The sequence below is a fragment of the Bison bison genome, unplaced genomic scaffold (genome assembly GCF_000754665.1).
Source record: "Bison bison bison isolate TAMUID 2011002044 unplaced genomic scaffold, Bison_UMD1.0 scf7180017864195, whole genome shotgun sequence".
Classification (NCBI taxonomy): Eukaryota; Metazoa; Chordata; class Mammalia; order Artiodactyla; family Bovidae; genus Bison; species Bison bison.
In genome coordinates, this window is record NW_011494767.1 from 640,554 (window position 1) to 658,401 (window position 17,848).

General features: G+C 38.8%; 1 protein-coding gene across 4 annotated transcripts in view; it reads right to left on the minus strand.

The window, feature by feature from the left end:
* Positions 1 to 8,480, minus strand: part of DEPDC1 (DEP domain containing 1) — a 22,415-nt gene extending 13,935 nt beyond the window's left edge. For all 4 annotated transcript variants that reach the window (XM_010844141.1, XM_010844140.1, XM_010844139.1 and 1 more), the window contains exons 1-5: positions 8,327 to 8,480; positions 4,777 to 5,042; positions 2,193 to 2,349; positions 1,421 to 1,539; positions 863 to 993 (exon numbers count right to left, since the gene is read on the minus strand). In XM_010844141.1, the coding sequence (XP_010842443.1) occupies positions 863 to 993; positions 1,421 to 1,539; positions 2,193 to 2,349; positions 4,777 to 5,042; positions 8,327 to 8,374 (721 nt within the window). In that variant the 5' untranslated portion in view covers positions 8,375 to 8,480. The remainder of the gene's footprint in view (positions 1 to 862; positions 994 to 1,420; positions 1,540 to 2,192; positions 2,350 to 4,776; positions 5,043 to 8,326) is intronic.
* Positions 8,481 to 17,848: the final 9,368 nt, after the last annotated feature.

Below are 17,848 nucleotides of genomic sequence, written 5' to 3' on the forward strand. Positions count from 1 at the left end.
AAAAGTTAATAATCATAAATAGAAAGCTTAGATGAGAGCATACACTCAAGTTATTTCAGGTAATGAAAGATGGGACTGATCCAAAGCTGGATGCATATACAACATAGCTCCTAGTTTTCAGCATTTACTTTTTGTTCTTATGATTAAAATCTCAAAAGTTCTTGCCCACAGAAAGAATCTCAAAGTAATGCATGTCAGTTAATTCTACAGCCAGCAACTGATTATTAGGAAAAAAGAAAAGAGCCAACATTTTGAGTAAATTTATTAATACACATCCTATAATGTAAATTTTCCAATGCAACTGGCTTGATTTCCCTGATTTTCTTTATATTTGAAACCAATACATTATATAAAATACATACAATATAAAGCCAGTATTCTTTTAAATATGGTTCTTAAGTTTGGACTTATTTTATTTTGTGTTACTTTGGTTTTGCATGTGTCTTGACCCCTTTAAATCTGTATGTAACTTGTCATGTAAGCTCCAGAAAGGAATGGACCATTTTTCTCTTAATCATCACTAATCTTTAGCACAATGCCCAGCACATTGTAGGTCCTCAATAAAATGTGGTTAAACAATAGTTTCAACTATATTTGCATACTCTTTGGATGCTTACTCTGCCATTAAAAAAATTCATGCAAGAATCCACCTTAAGAGCTAAAGCAATAGTGTGAATAATATTCATTTAAAAATTATTTCGAAATGATTACCAAAGCACCTCTGATTAAACAGTAGTCTCCCTGATGTTCTCTCAGTTGAAGCATTCTACTTTATGTATTTTGGTCTTTCTTTATCCTCACTATAGCTGCAGCCTTTTTCAGCAAGTTTAAAATGATTCCAACTTCTTTTATTGATACCAACCTGATTTGTCTTGCAGTATAACTACTCCGTGTTTACTTGTATTGGTCATGTTGTACATTATATACTGAGGAATTACTTGTTTGGGATTTATGACTTCTTCTAGGGAGGATACACCTAGAACGGTTTGCAGGCTAAATAGAAGAAAGAATACAAGCTTTTTTTTTTCTCCATAAAATAGGTGGAATAGAAATACGAGAGTATGAATAGAAAACAGACAAAGCTTTCAGAATATTTTTCTTAAATCGAACCTCTAAGGCTTATATTTAGTATCTACTTTAAAGTATATTTATCTTTATAACCTTTGAAGGATACCAACATAGACCCCAAACTATAGCTACAACTTTGAGTCAAAGAAAAAGCAAATCATAGTCAAACCATTCTACTTCTCCTATACCAGAACAATAAATACAAAAGTATTTATTAAGAAACACATGTACAGGTGAAATCCTAAGTGTTGAGAATTAATCTGCTCTTCTTCAACTGAGCATCTTGATGAAAATAACAAAATAATATCCTTAACACCCCCAGGAACTTGGTCATAGCTTAGTTTTAGCTTACTAGATCAGAATAACATATCTCCAAACTTCTTCAACATCTTTCTGGCTTATTTCTCTGTTTTCAGCTAAATTTTCTTGATCTTCCTCGATTATTTCACAGTTCATTTTCTCTGAATTTTCCTGAAAAAAGAATTACTTTGGTTTAATATGATATGCTCAAATTTTAGAAATAATGAACTGAAACTACTTCTAATATTTAGTAATTCTATTAGTATCAGTCTACTGTGGAGCTGTAAAGGTGTCACTTGAAGAAATAATACAATATTTGGGGCTTCCCAGGTGGCACTAGTTGTAAAGAAACTGCCTGCCAATGCAGGAGACTTAAGAGACCCCTGGATTGGGGAGATCTCCTGGAGAAGGAAATGGCAACCCACTCCAGTATTCTTCGCTGGAGAATCTCACAGACAGAGGAGCCTGGTGGACTATAGTCCATGAGGTTGCAAAGAGTTGGATATGAGTGAAGCAATTTAGCACTTGGCATGTGCCGTAATAGAGCTTTTGGTTTTGTATCTGCCCCCACTACTGTCAAATTAATTTAAAATATGTGCTTAAATTATACAAATAGTATTTCAAGTATGTCTCACTATAATTTTTATTATTATTTGAGTTCCAAACAAATTTACATGTATACACTTAGCATATAATATAGCTAAGTGATTCCAAGCATTGGCTTCAAATCTTAAAGAATCATTTACTTTTAATTATTCTATTGATATTATTAAGCACACAGTAATTATATTTAAACAAGTGATTAGTAAAAAAGATGTTTTTACCTGAGAGAAATGTAGTCCATGTTTTTTAGGGGTTCTTCGAGATAAGTTTCGCAATTTAAAAATACTATCTTTATCTTTGGAAAAATTCTCTATGTTGTTTTTTCTCAATTCTGGATGCCTTCGTGGAAGAGTTTTAAGTGGAGAACTTGTAGGAAATCTGGTTTAAGAATATGCAATTAAATAATGTGAGATAATGAACTTTTAGTGCCTATTTATCTTAGTGCCTATTTATCTTTTGAATTGTGGTTCTGGGAGAAGACTCTTTAGAGTGCCTTGGATTGCAAGGAGATCAAAAAAGTCAATCCTAAAGAAAATCAACCCTGAATATTCACTGGAAGGACTGATGCTGAAGCTGAAGCTCCAATACTTTGGCCACCTGATGCGAAGAGCTGATTCACTGGAAAAGACCCTGATGCTGGGAAAGATTGGGAGTGGGTGCTGGTGGGGAGTGGGACAGAGGATGAGACAGTTGGATAGCATCACTAACTCAATGGACATGAGCTTGAGCAAAATCTGGGAGACGGTGAAGGACAGGGAAGCCTGGCGTGCTGCAGTTCACGGGTCTCAAAGAGTTGGACGTGACTTAGCAACTGACCAACAACAAAAATCTTAAAAATAACTCAAAAACACTGGGTTTAATTTATCAAGGAATGAATATTCTACATAAATTAATTTTCTCATTAAGCCTTTAAATTTTTTTAATAGTTTCCTGATATCATGAGTAAACTGTATATTTTAACTTTATTCCTGTATAATTCAGGGTTATTATTAGGACTAATTCTTTAGGAGAGGTATGACTTACATACAAAACAGTTCTAGAAAGTTACATTTTCTAAATTTCTCTTATTAGTTATCTAATTTGTATATATTTTCTGTCCTTTGTGACTTCAATTTTCAGAACTCTGTTGTTCCTTTTGATTATAATGCTTTTCCTCCCTTCAATTTAATATAAAATATTTCAAAGATACAAACAAATACAGGGTGTTTTTATAAAATAACATCCACATAGGTGACCATCAACAAATGCAACTGTTAACATTTTAACAAGACTTCTTAAACCAATTCATAGTTTTATTATCACTGTAAAAGGCCTAGAGGTAGAGAGATTAAGAGTTTTACAGAATTTCAGGTAAGAGAGAACAACAGTCTAATGAAAAAAATATCATGAAGACAAGCAGACAGATCAGAGCGTACTGAGGCAGCATGATATACATGGTTTGATAATTACCTCATATTTAAAGAGAAGGGAAAGAATGAAAGCAACTACAGGAAAGATTGCCATTCATTCAGATATGGACGACTGAAGTGACTCAGCAATAGCAAAAAACAAAAATGGATATAAGAGGTCAAAAGTTAGCTTAGGAGATGGTAGTGATTTTTCATATGCTATATGATATGTGAAGTGCCTGTCTAACAGGCAAAAAGTGAGTCCTAAAGCTCAGGAGCGATATTTGGGTTGGAGACTTGAAAGTCATTAAGACATGGCGTGAAAGCAGAGATATAGTAGGAGACTGTCCAGGGAGAGAGGTGAAGTATAGACAAGCCTAGGACCTTGAGGACAGTAAAAGCTAAAGGATGAGCACAGCAGAGAAACTCAAATGGTGACTGATGAGTAGCACAGAGAGGAAGGATTTACAGAGTTTTATACAAAGTATTTATATATTTGTTACTGTAGTTTACTTGTGTGACATAAACCATCTTTGACACAAAGGCAAAAATCTATTTCTACATTTCATTTGAAAAGTACTAATTTTGTAGGGTAAAAAACCACGTGTATTAGAATCCAAAGATCTAATTTAAGGGATATATAATCAAGAACTCTGGGTGCATGAGAGAAAACTCAATTATGCAGACCCAATTATGCAGGAGTCAGAAAGGTCTCCTGACCTCAAGGTGGGCTACAATATAGATGACATAAGAAGAAATGTATTCACTAGTCTGATGAATGTGTACATGAGCATATTTCAGACTGAAGGAATAAGATTTGCTGATGCATGGTCTCCACCTTTTCACCTGTAAAAATGAGTTAATATCTACCCTGTTTAGCTATTCTAGGGATTAAATAAGGAAAACATATAACTCATAAAGTAAGGCTGCTAGTACATGATAAATGCTTATTTTTTTTTCAAATTGTGTTATATTTCTTTTTTTAGTTATTATATAAGCTTGCTATTATTTATCTCATCATATGTATTCTTAGATTGTATAGATTATATGTCTATTGAAGGGAAGAACCTGTGAGAATTTATAATTCTTAAATCTATGAAACTAAATGTTGATAATGTTCTGTCCTTCACATGTTACAGAGCTTTCAGAAGATGTTAAAGTTACAGTATCTCCTCCTTTCCTCATAACTTTGTTTTATTATATATACTATTTATCATTATAAGGTTTGAATTGTGCAGGAATTAGTTTTAAAGGACTTTAACTTCTAAGTGGTTTCAATTGAACTAAGAGCAATAGTTTTCTAAAGAAAATATTACTTCTTCTAAAGAGGCTGCTGTTTTAGTAACCATATAATAGAAGCAGAGTGAAACTTTATGGTTAAGTAATTCAGTTTTGCAGTTATTTCTTTGTTTAATACCTGAATAGCTGACTGTTGTCATCAAGATTTTCTGTCCCCCATTTGCCTTTGATATCTTCAATTACATGATTCTTAAGAAATTTTCTCAATAGCTGGATAGTCTGTTGCCTTGTAACTTCAGGACCAAAATTGCTATTAGTTCTTAATAGGTCATAAAGCCAGTCCACTGCTTCTCCTGCTGTAAAACAGTTGCCATATTTTTTGAAGTGTTGCCTATGTTTTCTTAGGGGCATTCCCACTCGAAAAGATGTGGTAATTTCATTCCACTGCAAAATGAAAAAAAAAAAAATTAAAAATCCACTCATTCCTTTCACATATTATCAAATCATTGAAATTCATGAAGAAATCACTTGTCTTATTTGTGCTAAAATCTTTTTACATCTCATACTAATTTCTTATTATTAGTTACAGTGTTACAAGAATATTTTTATGTGATGGTTTTTGACTAAAAGTACTTCATTGGCTGATTGGCTTACTTAGGAAACCTAAGAATAATGGAGAACTGTAATGGACCTGCTTTTAGTCCTCAACAGAGAAAGCATTTATTCCTGTTTCTACAACTTCAACTAATATTAATGATATGATAGTAGCATTTGTGTCAGACATTATGCATTGCATTCATTACTTCACTTTAATTCTCACAATTCAATGAATGGGTACTATTATTATCCCATTTTCAGATATGGATTATGAAGTACTGAGATATTTAATAACTTGACCAAGGTCACACAGCTGAAAACTCTAGAACCTGCACTCATAACTAAGCAGGCCAAACAAAACTTATGGCAGGCAGTAGTTTTACTGGTAAAATACCTCTAGTATTAAAAAAAGTTTATATATTTACTAGTGAAGATTCCAATAATGAACATAACAGATGGAGTAAATTAAAATTTAAGTCTATTATTTGTTTGACACTGTGATATATTTATATTTTAAAAAGATAATCACACTCTCAGAAATCTTTTTCAAATTACCCAACCTTTTGGGTTTGTGGCAGGTCTAAGAGTGGTGGTATAGAAGGTGGTGGTGATAAACATTTTTTTTTGGAATACAACTGCTTTACAACCTTGTGTCAGTTTCTCTGTACAGTGAAGTGAATCAGCTATGTGTATGCATATATGTCTTCCCTCCTGGACTTTCCTCCCACCTGTCCCCTATACCACCCATCTAGATCAACACAGCACCAAGCTGAGCTCCCTGTGTTATACAGCAGGTTCCCATTAGCTATCTATTTTACACATGGTAGTTGGGTTTCCCAGGTGGCTCAGTGGTAAAAGAATCCGCCTGCCAATGCTGGAGATGCAAGTTCAATCCCTGGGTCGGGAAGATCCCCTGGAGGAGGAAATGGCAACGTACTCCAGTATTCTTGCCTTGACAAAGCCTAAAGGGTTAGACATGACTGAGCACGCCCACGTGTATAATATACATATATATATATGTTAATCCTAATTTCCCAATTCTTCCTACCCTCCCTTTGTCCACACCTCCATTCTCTATGTCTGTGTCTCTATTCCTGCGCCAGAAATAGGCTTCCTCTGTATCATTTTTTCTAGATTCTACACATATGGGTTAATATAATAATATTTGTTTTTCTCACAGACAGCTCATAGAGCTCAATATCAAAAAACAAACAACCCAAGTCAAAACATGGGTGGAAAGCCTAAAAAGACATTTCTTCAAAGAAGACATACAGATGGCCAATAAACACATGAAAATATGCTCAGTGAAAATGGGCTTCCCTTGTGGCTCAGGTGGTAAACAATCTGCCTGCAATGTAGGAGACCCAGGTTCAAACCCTGGGGCGGGAAGATCCCCTGGAGAAGAATACATAGAGATGGCCCATGAACACATGAAAATATGCTCAACTTTACTAATTATTAGAGAAATGCAAATCAAAACTACAATAAGGTATCACCTCAAACCATCAGAATGGCCATCATCAAAAAAATCTACAAACAATAAATGCAGGTGAAGGTGTGGAGAAAAGGAAACCTCTTGTACTGTTGGTGGAAATATAAACTGATACAGCCAAGTGGAGAACAGTATGGAGATTCCTTCAAAAACTAAAAATAAAACTACCGTATGACCCAGCAATCTCACCATTGGGCAGATGCCCTGAGAAAACCATAATTCAAAATGACACATGTACTCCAATATTCATTGCCACACTATATTCAATAGCCAGGACATGGAAACAACCCAAATGTTCCATGACAGATGAAAGAATAAATAAGATGTGGTACATAGATAAAACAGAACGTATAGCTTTTAGAAAAAAATCCTACATTAGAGGTGAAGAAATCTGATCTGTAAGTCCAACTATGTTAGTACTTGCTATCCTACCACTTCTCTAACCTATGTGGTCCCAACATCATAGCACAAAATTTAAGAGCTGAAAGAAAACACAATAACTGTATTCTTTTCTTTATACACCTCCAGATTTCATATATTATTCAAGAAACTTACACTGAGCTGCAGTTTCTACGGGGGAGCCTGGTGGGCTGCTGTCTATGGGGTCGCACTGAGTCGGATACGACTAAAGTGACTTAGCAGCAGCAGCAGCAGCAGCAGCATTCTACAGATAACAACACACTTTCACCTACAATAACATCTACTCTGGACAACTCTCAGCTCTACTTTACCAGTGGGGAAACTGATGCTTACACAAGTGATCCTCCTAATGTCACATAACCAGTGGCACAGTATCCTCGTGGATTGATGATCCAAATACACAAGACGCTCTGTGCAAGTACAAATCCTGTGACTACAAACAGTGGCTCCTGATGGGTACTTAAAATATTCTGAGTTTTAGCTATTAGAAATAGCTGTTATTGAGTTGTATTCAGTCGATACATCCTGTATTTAATTCCACAAGACTGGCAAAATTAAGCTGTTACAATCTGATCCTACAAAACACTGGAACACGTTCTGCTGCTGCTAAGTCGCTTCAGTCGTGTCCGACTCTGTGCGACCCCATAGACGGCAGCCCGCTAGGCTCCTCTGTCCCTGGGATTCTCCAGGCAAGAATACTGGAGCGGGTTACCATTTCCTTCTCCAATGCATGAAAGTGAAAAGTGAAAGTGAAGTCGCTCAGTCATGCCCGACTCTTAGCGACCCCATGGACTGCAGCCTACCAGGCTCCTCCGTCCATGGGATTTTCCAGGCAAAAGTACTGTCGTGGGTTGCCATTGCCTTCCCCTAAAATTCTGTTGGGGGTAGGAAATATGGCGTGAGGAGCGTCTAAACTCAGACTAATCTAAGTCATTCCAGGGGACGCCGAAAACACCAAGAACAGAGTCACTTAAGAAGTTGGGTCGATGCGCCTACCCCAGGAACCTGGAGCAAAGAAAGGAGGAGGGCAGACTCTCAAAGGAGGGGGAAAATCGTGTCCTGCAAAGATCCGCGATACTCGAGAACTCCCCTCATCCTCCTCTTCAGCGATCTCCTGGGCTCTGGCGCCCATCCCTCCGCCCTAGGAAAAACTATGAACCTTCTCACGTAAAACCGGCCATCACCCCGCTGGCCAGTCTCGTCGTTCGCGCTGTCTTACCAGCTTAGTGGCCCGATAAGGGCCTGGAGGCACATCCCGATTCTCCATTCCGCCCACCAGGCCCACGGGTCCCTCAGCGCCCAGTGCCCGGCATGGAAGCGGAAGGCGACCCTCAGACCCCGATTCCCGGGCGGTGACACAGATCCCCACAACCGTCGACCCCGCCGTTGATTTGAATACCGCCGAGGGCTGCGCTGATTGGCTGAGCTGCCTGGCCACGTGACGCACTGCCCTGGCCCAGCCGCAGGGGGCGTGGGCTGTGGACTCGCTCCAGGCTGCGGCGCAGGCGGGCCTGTCTGAGGAAAGCTGATCTTCTCCCTCCCAGCGGGGTGAGACGGTCTCCTTACCTCACCTGGCTTCTCTGAAGTTGCTTGTCTGTCTTGCGGTCGTTGGCGAGGCGGAGTCAAGCTTCCACACTCAGAACTGGTGAGGCGGTTTATTCCCCTACAGGATGTTTGGAGCCCAGCATTTGGCTTAAAGGACTTTGAAATTTGAAAAGAAAAAAACGAACAAACACAAGCCTTTTCTGCCTGGTCCCGCAGGGTCTCAAGCATTTGGTTAGCAAGAGAAACAAACCTGGGGCGTAGCTTTCGCGCGACTGACTGCTTGGTTTTGGTTTTAGGAAGCTTCCTGGGTATAAGGGACCACAATTCCATCCTCCCCAGTGCTGAAATGTAAGTTAACCCCCCTTCCCCCGGTTAATTGGGTAGTAAAATGGAGCTTAGTAGTTTTCCATCAGTATACTACTTGTGACAGGTGATGCAAAACTTGCCAAATTGCTTCCCTTAAAATCTATCTCATCAGACGAGAATCCTGGCTTTATTTAAATCATGGATATACAGAAACTAAAGTTCCCAGCACTTGCTCAGAATATCAGGTCCTGCTGGCAGATCTCAGACTTCTTACTGTAATAAACGTTCTATCGCCAGTTTGAAACTGTTTTGGTGGTGGGAGTCCCTTAGTTCAGACACTGAGAAATTACCTGAGTGAATTGAAGCCGTGGAAGAATTAATTTGGAAATTAAACAACAATTTGAAAGGATGGACTATAGTAAAAACGAGTGGTAAGAGAAAATTTTATAGGGAGAACATGATGGTGTGATCACTCAACCTAGAGCCAGACATCCTGGAATGTGAAGTTAAGTGGGCCTTAGAAAGCATCACTACAAACAAAGCTAGTGGAGGTGACGGAATTCCAGTTGAGCTATCTCAAATCCTGAAAGATGATGCTGTGAAAGTGCTGCACTCAATATACCAGCAAATTTGGAAAACTGAGCAGTGGCCACAGGACTGGAAAAGGTCAGTTTTCATTCCAATCCCAAAGAAAGGCAATGACAAAGAATGCTCAAACTACTGCACAGTTGCACTCATCTCACATGCTAGTAAAGTAATGCTCAAAATTCTCCAAGCCAGGCTTCATCAATACATGAACTGTGAACTTCCAGATATTCAAGGTGGTTTTAGAAAAGGCAGAGGAACCAGAGATCAAATTGCCAACATCTGCTGAATCATGGAAAAAGCAAGAGAGTTCCAGAAAAACATCTATTTCTGCTTTATTGACTATGCCAAAGCCTTTGACTGTGTGGATGACAATAAACTGTGGAAAATTCTGAAAGAGATGGGAATACCAGACCACCTGACCTGCCTCTTGAGAAATCTATATGCAGGTCATGAAGCAACAGTTAGAACTGGACATGGAACAACAGACTGGTTCCAAATAGGAAAAGGAGTACGTCAAGGCTGTGTATTGTCACCCTTCTTATTTAACTTACATCCAGAGTACATCATGAGAAACGCTTGGCTGGAATAAGCACAGCTGGAATCAAGATTGCCGGGAGAAATATCAATCACCTCAGATATGCAGATGACACCACCCTTATGGCAGAAAGTGAAGAGGAACTAAAAAGCCTTTTGATGAAGGTGAAAGTAGGAGAGTGAAAAAGTTGGCTTAAAGCTCAACATTCAGAAAACAAAGATCATGGCATCTGGTCCCATCAATTCATGGGCAATAGATGGGGAAACAGTGGAAACAGTGTCAGATTTTATTTTGGGGGGCTCCAAAATCACTGCATATGGTGATTGCAGCCATGAAATTAAAAGGCGCTTACTCCTTGGAAGGAAAGTTATGACCAACCTAGACAGCATATTAAAAAGCAGAGACATTACTTTGTCCACGAAGGTCTGTCTAGTCAAGGCTATGGTTTTTCCATTGGTCATGTATGGATGTGAGAGTTGGACTGTGAAGAAAGCTGAGCACCAAAGAATTGATGCTTTTGAACTGTGGTGTTGGAGAAGACTCTTAGAGCCCCTTGGACTGCAAGGAGATCCAACTAGTCCATTCTAAAGGAGATCATTCCTAGGTGTTCATTGAGAAGGACTGAAGCTAACTAAAGCTGAAACTCCAGTACTTTGGCCACCTCATGCGAAGAGTTGACTCATTGGAAAAGACTGATTCTGGGAGGGATTGGGGGCAGGAAGAGAAGGGGACGACAGAGGATGAGATGGTTGGATGGCATCACCGACTTGGACATGAATTTGAGTAAACTCCGTGAGTTGGTGATGGACAGGGAGGCCTGGCGTGCTGAGATTCATGGGGTCACAAGAGTCGGACAGGACTGAGCAACTGAAATGAACTGAACTGAGTATAATGATGTACAGACTTTACTTACCTATTGCATTATTTTGTTACCTATTACATTATTTCGTTGGAGATACATATCTTTCCGAACAGATCAATGGATTGGAATTTTCAAAAAGCTCTCAGTGGATAGGAATAATCAACTCAGTTTTGTATTTGTGTTAAGGAAAAGAAGTACAGTGATAGATATTACAAAATAGTGTTAACCATTTCTTAAATCTGGCTTTATGACACGTTGTTCTAGGGTTTTCTTTTTTCTTTTGTTTCCTGTTTCCCTTCAGAATGAAAGAAGATGAGAATGTGGAAGTCAGAATTTATTTTGCATATTTTGTCTGGCTTCCTAGTTGAACATCGTCTCATATACAGCTTTCGGTATAAGTAGCCACAGCCTAATATTACCTGTTTTTATGTAATATTACCTGACAGGGGATACCATTAATGGCACAAAATTAATTTCAAATTATAAAGCTTCATCTGAAATGTTATAAAAGGTAGCAATAAAAGTGGGCTTCCCTGGTGGCTCAGTGGTAAAGAATCCACCTTCCAGTGCAGGAGACTTCTTTACTCCCTGGGTGAGGAAGATCCCCTGGAGAAGGAAATGGCAACACACTCCAATATTGTTGCCTGGGAAATCCCATGGACAGAGGAGCCTGGTGGTCTACAGTCTATGGGGATGCAAAAGAGCCAGACTCGACTTAACTAAACAACAGCAGTAGCAACAATGAAAACAATAAAAGTAGATCTAAATTTTTTGTAATAAAATGGTTGGAGGAGTTCTGAAAAGGTGTATAATAAGATGTAGGTGTCACATCTTGAGAAGCCCTGTGAGACTCTTATTTAGTTGAAACTCATATTGTTTGTGGGCTCACTCTGCATCACCCACTGTCCTCTGACCATTTCTTTAGATAAGAAAATATCTAAAAGTCAAGACTTTGTCAAACATGGGTGGTTTGGCTTTTGTTAAGGTGACTTTACATATCTTTGCTCTTAGCAATTTTTTATTGATTTCATAGTTTGATTCTTAGAAGTAATTTTTTATTTCTCTCATTACCAAAGTTTTAAGGGTCACTTTATCATCTTTTCCTCATTCTTTGACATCAGAATGGCTCACGTGGGTTATAAACCACCTGTATTTGGATTACTTGGGATATCTGTTAAAATGCAGATTCCTTAGATTCCCCAAACAGTTTTGGGGGAGTGTTTGTGTGTGATTGGGCATGGCAGGATAGTACAAGGTGCATTCTTAAGGATGGAGGAGTCTGAGTTCTCTGAAGATTTCATGGAGCTGATCTGCTAGAATGCCCATAGACTTCCTACCTGTGGACTTATATGTGTAAGAAATAGGTCTCTGTTAATTTACTTTTGTGGCTGACCTAATCGTAATTGACAATGAATATCACAAAGTAAAATGGAATGAATGCATCACCTCTTAAATATAAAGAGGCATAAAATATGATGAAACAAATTTTTCCACCTTGACAGAGATTATCTGTCTTAGTAAGTTTTCTCCACTTGCCTTGAAGTTTAATTTTTTAAATTAAAAAATTGAATTTAGACTGTAGTTTGTTCATTGCTCTATATTTAGCTGATGCTGAACAGTACATAGTAGTAACTTAATAAATAGTTGGTGAACAGATGAGTTTTTTTATCACTAAAGGAAAGTTTATCTATAGGTGGTATAAGTAAATTATCTTTCCTAGGAAACGTTTTATGAAATCTTTCTGCATATTTGTCAGTTATCCTTGAAATTTAGTCATTCCACCATGCTATGTTTAGAGTTTGAGTTCATGAGTATTGACTAATATTTAGTATGATCTGAGGAAATTTCCAGTTCTCTTATATTGCTCCAGTTTGTTTTCCTCCCTGCTTCTGAAACTAGTATTATTGATTATTTTATTTCCTGGCACTATCTTCTTTTTTTTAAGTCCATCCTCCTATAATTTTCATTTTATTATTATTTTCCCTTTAAGTTCTGAGAGAATTCTTCCAACTGAGCTTTAAATTCATTGGTCCAATTTCCTTTACTCTATGTTTTATGTGCTTTGCTTAGTTGCTCAGTCGTGTCCAACTCTTTGCCACCCCATGGACTGTGTAGCCTGCTAGGCTCCTCTGTCCATGGAGATTCTCCAGGCAAGAATACCGGAGTGGGTTGCCATGCCCTCCTCCAGGGGATCTTCCCAATCCAGGGATTGAACCCAAGTCTCCCACATTACAGATGGATTCTTTACCCTCTGAGTTACATAGTAACTCACTCTAAAATGCTCCAAAAGGATATTCTTCTTTGAACTGCTGGTGTTTTAATTGTGTGCATTAATTTTCTTTATGTATTCTTATAAAAGATTTTTTTGAAAATTTACCATCAGTAACTGAGATGAGTCTCAGTGAAGGCTGGATCAGTCAGTCAGTTGTGTCTGACTCTTTGCGATCCCATGGACTGGGGTCACACCAGGCTTCCCTGTCCATCACTAACTCCTGGAGCTTGCTCAAACTCATGTTGCATAGAGGCAGTGATGCCATCCAACCATCTCATCCTCCATCGTCCTCTTCTCCTGCTTTCTGTCTTTCCCAGCATCAGAGTATTTTCCAATTAGTCAGTTCTTCACATCAAGTAGCCAAAGTTTTGGAGTTTCAGTTTTAGCATCAGTCCTTCCAATGAATATTCAGGACTGATTTCCCTTATGATTGAGTGGTTTGATCTCCTTGCTGTCCAAGGGACTCTCAAGAGTCTTCTCCAACACCACAGTTCAAAAGCATCAGTTCTTCAGTGCTTAGCTTTCTTTATGGTCCAACTCTCACATCCATGCATAACTACTGGAAAAACTATAGCTTTGACTAGATGAACATTTGTTGGTAAAGTAATGTCTCTGCTTTTTAGTATTCTGTCTAGGTTTGTCATAGCTTTTCTTCCAAGGAGCAAGTAACTTTTAATTTCATGGCTGCAGTAAACCATCTGCAGTGGTTTTGAAGCCCCCCGAAATAAAGTCTGTCACTGTTTCCATTACTTCGCCATCTATTTGCCATGAAGTGATGGGACCAGATGCCATGATCTTAGATTTTTGAATCTTGAGTTTTAAGCTGGCTTTTTCACTCTCCTCTTTCACCTTCATCAAGGGGCTCTTTAGTTCCTCTTTGCTTTCTGCTATAAGAGTGGTGTCACCTGCATATCTGAGGTTATTGATACTTCTCTGTGAAATCTTGATTCCAGCTTGTGCTTCATCCAGTCTGGCATTTCTCTTGATGTACTCTGCATATAAGTTAAATAAGTAAGGTGACAATATACAGCCTTGATGTACTCCTTTCCCAATTTGGAACCAGTCCCTTGTTCCATGTCTGGTTCTAACTGCTGCTTCTTGACCTGCATACAGATTTCTCAGGAGACAGGTAAGGTGATCTGGTATTCCCATCTCTTGAAGAATTTTCCACAGTTTGTTGTGATTCAAAAAATCAGAGGCTTTAGCATAGTCAATGAAGCTGAAGTAGATGTCTTTCTGGAATTCTTTTGCTTTTTCTATGATCCAGTGGATGTTGGCAATTTGATTCCTGGTTCCTCTCCGTTTCCTAAATCCAGCTTGTATATCTGGAAGTTCTCTGTTCATTCACTGTTGAAGCCTGGCTTGGAGAATTTTGAGCATTACTTTGCTAGCATGTGAGATGATGCAATTGTGTGATAGTTTTAACATCCTTTGGCCCTGCCTTTCTTTTGGATTGGAATAAAAACTGACCTTTTTCAGTACTGTGGTCACTGCTGAGTTTTCAAAATTAGCTGGCATATTGAGTGCAGCACTCAGTATCATCTTTTAGGATTTAAACTAGCTCAGCTGGAATTCCTTCACCCCCACTAGCTTTGTTCTTAGTGATGCTTCCTAAGGCCCATTGACTTCACACTCCAGGATGTCTGGCTCTAGTTGAGTGATCACACCATTGTGGTTATCTGGCTCATGATGATCTTTTTGTATAGTTCTTCTGTGTATTCTTGCCACCTCTTCTTAATAGGTCTCTCACATTGCAGATCTCCCACATTACAAGCATATTCTTTACCAGCTGAGCTACCAGGGAAGCCCAGGATTACTGGAGTGGTTAGCCTATCCCTTCTCCATCACATCTTCCCAACCCAGGAATCGAATTGGGGTCTCTGGCATTGCAGGTGGATTCTTTTCCAGCTGAGCTAACAAGGAAGCCCCAAAGGCTGGGTACATCCATGGAAATATTTTAAAATACCTACCTTTTACTTTCAACCATCCATGTCCAAATTCCTGTATCCTCAGGTATGCAGACAGATGCTGTAGTTTAGGGTTGGAAGTATAGTTGACATTCATTGTTTTGTTTGGCATCTCACTCTTATTTCTTTTGAGAGTAGCATACTTCCTTATTTGGAATACTAATTCTCCCACTGTGGCTTATATTCTGAATGGACTTTTCCATCTTCCCCATGTCCAACTCAGTCGTAGCAATTTGCTTCCCTGACTCAATGAGGTAGTCACATGACCAAGCTAAGTTAAGCAGAGTCCTCTGAGATTTTTTTCAAACTGGGTCAAGATGGAAGAGGCTTCCCTTTCTGGTGACTGAGAAGATATGAACTAGGAGCCAGTGGTGGCTATAATTACAACTGAATGGAGTCTTCTGGTCTGTTACAATGCACTGATTCAAAAAAGGAAAAGGAGATCTAGCAAGTGCTAGTTTTAGTCTTTCTGAGGCTAACTTATATTCCTATAATTTGATTACACGATTCATAATTTTTTTTAGTTTGTTTAGATCTTTGTCATGTAAGTGTTGTCAAACCATACTTGAATCCACTCACCGGGGTTCAGTAAAGGCAATCTACTGACACTGGGTTGTGCTGAAGGAAAGTGCAGTGTTTATTACAGGTGCCAAACAAGGAATGTGGTAGCTAATGTTCAAAAACCCCTAACTCTCCAACAGGTTTCAGAGAAACAATTTTAAAGGCCAGGTAAGGGAGAGGAGCTGCATGGTAGGTGATCAGCTTGTGTACCATTCTCTAATTGGTTGATGGTGATGGTTTGTTTTTTAATGTTTTGTCTTTTGTGGGGAGTTTTACTTCCTGAGACCTCTACTCTCCTGTCTAGTATACAGTAGATGGAAGTCCCTAACTCATTTCTCCAAAGCCTCTAGTAAAGCTGATGATTTCAAATGTACTATCCAAGTCTACTGAGTTTTGGAAGAGAAGTAGAAAGATAGGGTCTTATAGTTAGGCTGCTGTATTCTATATTTTTCTGTGTTGTACTTGTGTTTAATAGAATAATTTACAGGAAATAAACATTTGAGATTGAAAGGACTGTGAAAAATTCAATTATGTGATATTTTTCCCTATGCAAAATTGTATTAGCCAGCTTCCAAGAGAGCCCCTGATGAGTCATGCTTCCTGGTATTTATGTCCTTGGGTCATCCCATCACAAACCAAGTATGGCTAACCTCTGTAACCAGTAACCTCTGTAACCATTGTACAAGTGACAGTGTGATTCTTGACACTAGATCAGAAAAGAAATTCCTGCTCAAATCTTGCCATTTCTTGAGTCTTTCACTTTGGGAGAAGTTAGCTGTCATATCCTGAAGCCACTCAGGAAATCATTTGGAGAAGTTCCTGTGGACGGGAGCTGAAGCCCTCTATTTAATAACCAGCACTGAATGAGTGAGCCACCGTAGGAACCTCCAGCCCCAGTTAGGCTTTGGATGGCTAGCCTTGGGGAGCATTTTGACTGCAGTCTTAATGACGGTCCCTGAGTCAGAGCTACTAAGTCATATCTGAACTCCTGACCTATAGAAACTATACATTTAAAACATTAAATGTACATTATCCTAAGCTATTAAGTTTTGGGAGAATTGTTACATAGCAATACATGATTAATTCAAGGATCCTCATTTTTCTTAAGAAATCAACTGGATAAAGGGTAGTAGAATTTATTCTGATGGAAAAGATTAGGGGAAGAACAAATATGAGCAAAGCTTTCCTCATTGGACTTTTAATTATGAGATGCCAAGTAGAAATTTAAATGCAGAAGTCAAATATGAAGGTGGACATAAGATTCTTAAGTTTCATAGAGAAAACAGAATTACATAATGAAATTTGAAAGGAATCTGTATATAGATTAAAATTATAGGAAGAGATGTGGACAAAGAGAATGGAGCTCATCACTGAGTCACAAGGAAGAAGAGTTAGCAAAGAAGTCTGAGAAGAGACAGTCATTGAGATAGGAAAAGAAACTAGCCTGTGTGTTAAGGAAGCTGAGAGGATAAACTCTCTCTAGATGGGAGTGGGCCATCCTTTATAATGCCCTGAGAGATTGAGCAGGATTATTATAGTAGAGGCATATCTGTGGAAGTTGGTGACATGGAGATCAGCAACATCTTCATAAGAGTAGTGGGGAAAGAATGAAGCACAGTTGGAGTGACTTGACAAGAGAATGGGAATAAGGAGGTTAAGACAGACATCACTAACAGGTTCATGAAGTTCTGCAGTGAAGAAGAGGTGAGAAATATGAAGATAGTTGGAAGAGGGGAGCTTATTTCTATTTGATGTGTTTATAATTAAAGTTATAGGATATGAGACTACATTTGTAAGCTAATGGGAATAATTAACTTCAAGAAAATAATTGGTGATGCAGGAAAGGGGATAATTGTAAGAGCAAACCCCATAAAAGACTTAGAGGGAATGGAATTGTTGCAGGAAGGGAGACCCGTTCCAGGCCCCAGAGTGGCTCATCTGTCTCTTGGAAGTGGATTGTCCGAGGAGACGTGCTGAAACTCACAAAGCAAGAGACTTTATTGGGAAGGGACAGGCAGGTGGAGAGCAGCAGGGTAAGGGAACCCAGGAGGACTGCTCCACCACATGGCTCACAGTCTTGGTTTTATGGGATTAGTTTCTGTGCT